Below are 7237 nucleotides of genomic sequence, written 5' to 3'. Positions count from 1 at the left end.
TAGCTTGGGCTGTTGTTGAGATTGAGAATGAGGTTTGCTGGAGTTGGTTCATCAACATTCTAAGGCAAGAGCTAAACTTGGGAGAAGGAGTTGGAATTACAATCATTAGTGATCAACAGAAGGTATGATCATTCACACTTATCCTTTTCTATGACACAAAACTAATATTTTCAATTTGAATATATGAAACTTGAGAATGCAATCACACTTTTCCATTTATCAGACACAAAACTGATATTTTTAATTTGAATTTAGGGACTTGAGAATGCAGTCAAAGACCTAATCCCACTGGCCGAACATAGGAATTGTGCAAGACACATCTATGCAAATTGGAAAAAAACTCACAAAGGCCCAACATTGAAGCAACTTTTTCGGAAGCTTGTTAGAAGCACATACATGGAGGAATATAATTTGGCATGCAAAGAGTTGGAGAATGAAGATGGTCAAGCATTTGCAGACTTGATGGACAAGAACCCTAGCAAATTCTGTAAGGCTTTCATCACTCCAGTATAGTGTTCTGATTCTATTCTGAACAATGTATGTGAATGTTTGAATGCCTATATACTAGAGGCTAGGAGTAAACATATAATAGACATGCTTGAAGAAATGAGAACTAGATTAATGGAGAGGCTGTACAAGAAGTATGTAGATATAGAGTCCTATGAGAGTACTTCACAGTCACACTTATGTCCAAAAGTGAAGAAGAAAATTGAAGCCATGATTTATGAGAGTAGAAATTGTACTACCATTCCTGCAATAGGGGATAGATTTGAAGTCAGTCACTTTGAGGATAGATTTGTAGTGACTCCATCTTTAAAGCAGTGTGGATGTAGGAAATGGGAAATAACAGGAATACCTTGCATACATGCATGTGCGGTTATTAATTATCTGAAGCAGGATGTGGATGAGTATGTACATGAATACTTTTCATTGAGCAAGTATAAGGTGGCCTATGGGTACGGGCTGCCAGCTTTGAATGGGGAGAAATTATGGCCTATAGGTGAAGGTTATCCAGTCATCCCACCACCTGTGCGGAGTATGCCAGGCAGGCCTAAGAAAGTGAGGAGAAGGGACCCATTCGAGAAGGATCCAGCTAGACCCGAGAGGCTGAGGAAAATCTGTGTGATGACTTGTCAGAACTGCTTCCAAGAAGGCCACAACACCCGGACTTGCAAGAATGAAACTGTTCACTTGCAACCTAAACCAAAGGTATTAACTTTGAACACACATGTTTTTATGCAAATAATGAATTAATGAATTTTATTTCAGCTAAAAAGGGGGAGGCCTCGAAAGGAACCAATAGATTCTACATCGCACAGTGGTAGAGGTAGAGGAATGGGAAGAGGAAGAGGGGGGACTCAACCTGTGGAAGGGTCTGGCTCAATTCCTACTCAGCAAAGTGGCACATGATTGAGGACTCATTCTAGGCTTTTGTTTTGTCATTGTGTAATGTTTTGGTTACAATGGGTATTTGGAACAATCCAAAGGATTTTATGTAATTCGAATTATGTTAAGTATTTGGCTAAGTGGTTGGATGATGGAGTTTAAACAATCTTTTGGCTTGTGTAATATTTTGTAAACAATCTTTTGGCTTGTGTAATGTTTTGTAAACAATCTTTAGTAGTTAAGATTGATTTTGCTGTTCATGGACTTAATGTTTTTTTCTTGTGTTTTTTCTTACAGATTACTTTGTATGCTTTTATATCTATCGATTTTGCCATTTATCTTGCAACTGGAATGGATACACAAAATCTGATTTAGTTTTTCATTGACATTTGTGCAGTGATTTTTTTGAAGATTTTAATGCATTTTTGTTGTAGAATCTAAGAAAAATGTGATTCCTTTTTTGGATATAATTCCTAAATTTCTGGATGATCATATTTGTGTGGTGAAAAGAGAAAAAAAGAAGGAATTATCTGATCTATAATGCATGTAATGCATGTAATGCTGTAGTTTCATAATGAATGGTCAAAATTAACTGCAACTTTTGAATTTCAATAAGCATAGGAAAAACAAAGTAAGAAAAAGAGGAAAGGAAAAAATCTAGTTGGATTGGATTCTTGAATTGAGTGAGAATGGCTGAGTAGTATCCAAATGTTCTGCAAATATTTAATTTAGTCTCTAAACTTGCAAAATCACCTCACCAACACTGATACTACCATTTTATGTTGCCCTTTTGTAGAGTTAAAAGGCAGAAACTGGAGGCACATCAAAGAGGACGAAACATATTTTATTAACCAAAGAGATTCTCTGCTGCCAGGAACTTATCTTCTTAAGACATTGAAACACATATCACAAATCACAACAAAATCCATGGTCTAAAACATTACACGTTCGAGTCACATATTCTACTAAAACATTACAAGTTCGAGTCGCACATTCCATAGTTTAGTACAAACAAGGGGTAGTCTACATAATCTAGATAAGTAGCCATAGCACGATACATAAAAACATAATGACAAACTTCGAAATCTGGTTTTGGCGTCGCAAATTTTCAACAACGGTTTGGAGCTCTTCAACTTCATCAGTTTTTGAACGGATTTTCTCATCGAGCATATCTTGCATAGCAACTCTTGCTCTCAAAGCCTCTTGCATGTTGTCCCTCTCCATCTTCATTTTTTGAAAATAGCTCTCTTGATTCGGTGACAACGAGGGATCAATCCAACGAAAGAATTTGCAATCGTCATTCTTTCAAATTTGGCAACGATAGAAGCGTCGCCCGGAATTTGCTTGTGTCTTCGATGTCACAACCTCAGCTTCAAGACCATGGTCACAAACCACGGGTTCAAACCTTGGCCAAGTCCACTGACTCGCATTCTTCGACGATGTGGACATTCTAAGCAAAAAATCAAAAATTGAAAATTTTCAAATAGCCCAAATGCATATCAACATTGCAGTCTCCAGATCAACAACATTGCAATCAAAATTTTTTTTTACAAAAATTAACCCTACATTTATCCAAAAAAACAAATTTGAGATCCAACAAATTGAAAAATGAATCGGTAAACAATGGCATCTCAAATTCAAAGCAGAAACCTAATCGAAAATGAATTAAAAATCGCACATTGAGAAACGGAACCCAGAAACTCACGTTCCAAAATTGAACCCAGAATCTCACATTCAAAACCATAAACGAGAATGAGAATTGAATCGATAACTGAATCAATTATTACCTCGATATGGATTCCAATCTGAAGGAGTTGATATTGCCTACCAAGCTGAAGCTCGATTTCGCGATGGGAGAGGCTGAAATTGAAATTGAAGGTTTTGATCCCCAATTTGGGTTTAATTTGGGGATTTGATGAAATTGAAGGTTTTCAGTTGCAAAACGACGTCGTTTTGCATGTATAAAACAACGTAGTTTTGTAAATTTCTGGCGTATTCCACGTAAGAACTCAGGCATGCCACGTCCGCGTTATTTCTGCCGGAAAATTCATGGGTCGGGTCGAAAGGGAAATTTTCACACTGAAGTAGTGCTGGATCTAGACTGTGTGCATAGTAAGGAATATCAAGCTTCCTGGGTCCAGCGAATCCACTAGATCACGGGGTCTAGGAACTCACGGAACGTTGGAAGATCTCGGTCGTCGGACACACATAATACCTCTTCAAAACCCTCAACCACGTATACTAAAATTAGCACAGGGAAGTAGAGATCGATCCCACAGAGATGAATGTGCAGATAAACACGTTCAAAGACTCGGGAACTATTTTTGGGTTGGCTGCTGCCACACAATTTTGGTTGAGGAAATTAACTAGACTTGGTAATTGAGATGTGCTATTCTAACAACTGGATCTAAGAACTACTTCCTAATTTACCTAGACCTGGGGAAACACATGACGGTGGGGACCATTTACTGAAAAGGTAAAATACGGATGAAAAGCTGGAAAACAACTAACTAAAGTACTAACTAACAACGACATCATCTTCTCCAACAATTGGCATGAAACATCCAGTAAAACAGAATGAGAACGTAATTCGAAACGAAGCAACAGAAATTTAAGCAACAAAATCGAAGAACAATTAAAACTAAGACAGATCTACGGCTACTAGACGAAGTAAAGTAAAAAGAAAGCAGAAAGTTCAAAATCCATGCAAACTCGGTTTCCCCTGTTCAGATCCACACTTCGGATGCTAAATCCACTCCGGATCCAAGCATTCGAAACAAACTCCGTCCAAAATTATACCCATAGCTACAGATTCGCCGATTAACCACAAATCAACAACAACAGCACAGATTCACAACCTATTTCCCAGATCAAGCACAGAAACATCCAAAATAGAGAATAACATTTAACTTCTGAAATAAAACCTCAAAACACAGAATCAACGTAAATCAACACAAAATGAACACCATCGTGACGTAAACTAAATGCATAGATAAACGGTAAGTAGCAAACAACCAATCGACTTCAGAAACGTTGAAGTTCGACGGAATAACATCACAAAAACTGAATGTAAATGATTGTATCTTCGCCCTGCGTGAGGACGGTGTTACCACTGACTTTCTCCTGAAGATAAACCTCTAACTACCCCAGAATCCCCATTTTCCCAAGTGTGTGTGAGTGTGTGAGCTGAGAGCTAAAATCATGTATATCTCGTGTGTTGCATGCTCCTCTATATATAGGCGTGGAAGTGGGTCCAGCAGGGCTCTCTTGTGTGAATAGTCTTCCTTGCCCTCAGCTTTTGACTCCCTTCGTCCAACCATTTTTCTCTTTAATTCTGCTCACTTTCCTTCGCTGGTCCACTACCTTCAGCTCTTCCTGGACCTAGCGATTTCATTCACACATCTGGCTTAAAAATTGTGTTAGACCCAGTAAAAAGGTGACTTTTCATCACATAACCGATGCATGAAATTAGTCTTATCACACACTCCGACAAAGTTTATGATTTTGTATGCTACAATGAAAGGTTATGGGAAAAACCGAAAAATGGCGAAAGTTTATGATTTTTAAGGCAGTTATCCCTACGTGTAATCTATCTATAAATATATAAAAGGAGAGTTTTGGGAATAATTACATGAATGCCATTAATAGTATTAAATTTAAATATTGTGTTATGTAACTTAAATGAAATATTAATACTATGACTCTTATTTTTTCCATGATTAGCTACCCACTAATGACATTCGTTGCCACTTACCCACTAACTTTCATAATAATAATGCTTTAATAATTCTATTTCTCCTTAATTCGTTTGCATATACAATAAAGAATTCCTCCAGATTTTATCGACAAATTTGGTGAGAATATTCCGACAAGATGCAGGACAATGCGAGGGGAAAGAGAGATGAGTTGGGAAGTTGATGTGAAAAAAGTGAATGATTGTTGGTTTTTGGAAATGGGTTGGCCTAATTTTGTACAAGAAAATTCCCTACAAGATGGTGATTTTTGTGATGTTCCTCCCCCTTTTTATCTCTTCAGTTATTCCATTTCAATCGTTTTTCTATGTGCTCTCATTATATTCCTTTTGTTTAATTGATTTTTGAGCTTTTGTATTTATACACACATTTGTGTTATGACTTTGCAATGGCGGGATGATTTCGAAGATGGAATTTTTAATTCTTATTTTTACAACTTTAATAATTGCATGTGTGAACTGTGAACTGCATATGCTTTTATGCTCCGTTTACCTTATTTTTTTTAATACTGCTACTCTTAATGGTTGATCATGGTTAATCATCAATCGTGTTGTTTATGTTGTTCTCCTTGCAGGTCTTTATGGTGGAAGTGATGTATGTTTTGAAGTGTCGAGCTTAATTATGTGATTGTTTTTTCCTTTTCTTCATGTACTATTATAAAGTGTCGAATGTATAAATTTTTCATATAGTACTCTATATGAATATTAGGTTGGTGGCAGCTCTTATTCATTTGTTTTTCCTGCACATGATATGGGTGGTAGATGCGGGGTATGTTATTAGGGTATGCAACCAATATTTTTTGTTTTTCGGCTGGATAGATGCATATTGATATCGGTTGTATATTCCATGTTATTTTGCTGTATTTTTGTTGATGATTTTGATCGATTTGACTATCTTCTAATATATATTTATATATTGTTTTTATTGACATGTGTTTGTGATTGATCTTTTGTAGTATGGATCTAAAAGTGATTTAAATGACACGTGATTTGTGTGCAATTTTTGGTTTATAAACTTATTTGGTTATATGAGTTTTATTGGTACAATAAATTGCTATTGTATAAATTTGTGATTTTAGAACATAAAATAATAATATTGTTTCTCATTCGGTATATGTGTTTTTTTTTCTTTGTTTAATTTTATATTTTTTAACAATTATTTTTTATTTTATATATTTATGATTTTAGATTTCATGATATTTTTATGAATTTATAAAATCATTTTACAGCACAAAATAAGTTTAAATAAAAGAAAATGGATCGTGCATCGCACGTGGGTGATACTAGTAGTAGTTAATATCATGAACTTAGAGAAGTTTTATTTTTTCCGTAAATGTTAAAATCGATCGCTAAAATTATAAAATTTGATGGATTGTGCCAAATTTCCAACCTGATCCAACTTAATTTTTTTGATGAAATTTATGTGATGTAACATGTTGATATACTAATGTGCCAAAATGACGCCATTTTGGTCTAACTATTTAATTTTACATTAATATATTTTTTATATATTTTTTTTATAAAAACCATGTTAAAGAAGTTATCCATCATTGTAAACGACCGTTACACTTAATACATTGGATTGGACTTGAGTCCATTTTGTATGAAAAATATACTAATGTTCTCTTCCACTCAAAATGACAAGTCTGATTAGCATAATTTCTAAAAGGAAAATATTATTTCTCTACTTTAATTCTTTTCTCTATTTTATTCTTTCTGCACTTTCTTTTCCCTATTTATTCTTTCTACACTTAACTTATAAAATAAAATAACATAAAATTTCGTATGGAATAAAAAATGTCCTAGGAATAGAATGAAGGGAATATAATTTTAGACATATTTTGGGCCATATATCATCGCCCATACTTGTTCGCTCTTAGGATTGGCCCTATATCGATAGTAAACTTAATATGGTTTATACCAACAAAGAATGTTTTGGATATTTTGTTCCCATGGAGAACTTAATATTGGCCCCATATATATATTTAATTTGCTGTCACATTTGAAAAAAAAATCGAATAATTTTAAAATAAGTTAACTGCCCACGAACTAAATTTTTACGAGGCCTAGTGACAAAAAGCCCATAACTAGATGGGGAAC

The 7237-nt window shown here is 35.0% G+C and overlaps 1 protein-coding gene across 1 annotated transcript; it reads left to right on the top strand.

Annotated features, from left to right (window-relative positions):
- Positions 1–621: 621 nt before the first annotated feature.
- On the top strand, positions 622–1410 carry LOC125217580. Its single transcript, XM_048119097.1, has 2 exons — positions 622–1209; positions 1270–1410. The coding sequence occupies exons 1-2, from the start codon at positions 622–624 to the stop codon at positions 1408–1410; spliced, it is 729 nt and encodes a 242-aa protein (XP_047975054.1).
- The last annotated feature ends 5827 nt before the right edge of the window (positions 1411–7237 follow it).

The sequence above is a fragment of the Salvia hispanica genome, chromosome 4 (assembly GCF_023119035.1).
Source record: "Salvia hispanica cultivar TCC Black 2014 chromosome 4, UniMelb_Shisp_WGS_1.0, whole genome shotgun sequence".
NCBI lineage: Eukaryota > Viridiplantae > Streptophyta > Magnoliopsida > Lamiales > Lamiaceae > Salvia > Salvia hispanica.
The sequence above is the reverse complement of the archived record's forward strand: the minus strand, read 5'-3'. Positions and strand labels throughout refer to the sequence as shown.

What these genes read in the sequence shown, in the direction of transcription:
- LOC125217580 (XM_048119097.1), top strand. Translation starts at nt 622, where the DNA reads ATGGAGAGGCTGTACAAGAAGTATGTAGATATAGAGTCCTATGAGAGT. An exon ending in ACTTGCAACCTAAACCAAAG is followed by an intron (nt 1,210 to 1,269) that starts GTATTAACTTTG and finishes ATTTTATTTCAG; the next exon opens with CTAAAAAGGGGGAGGCCTCG.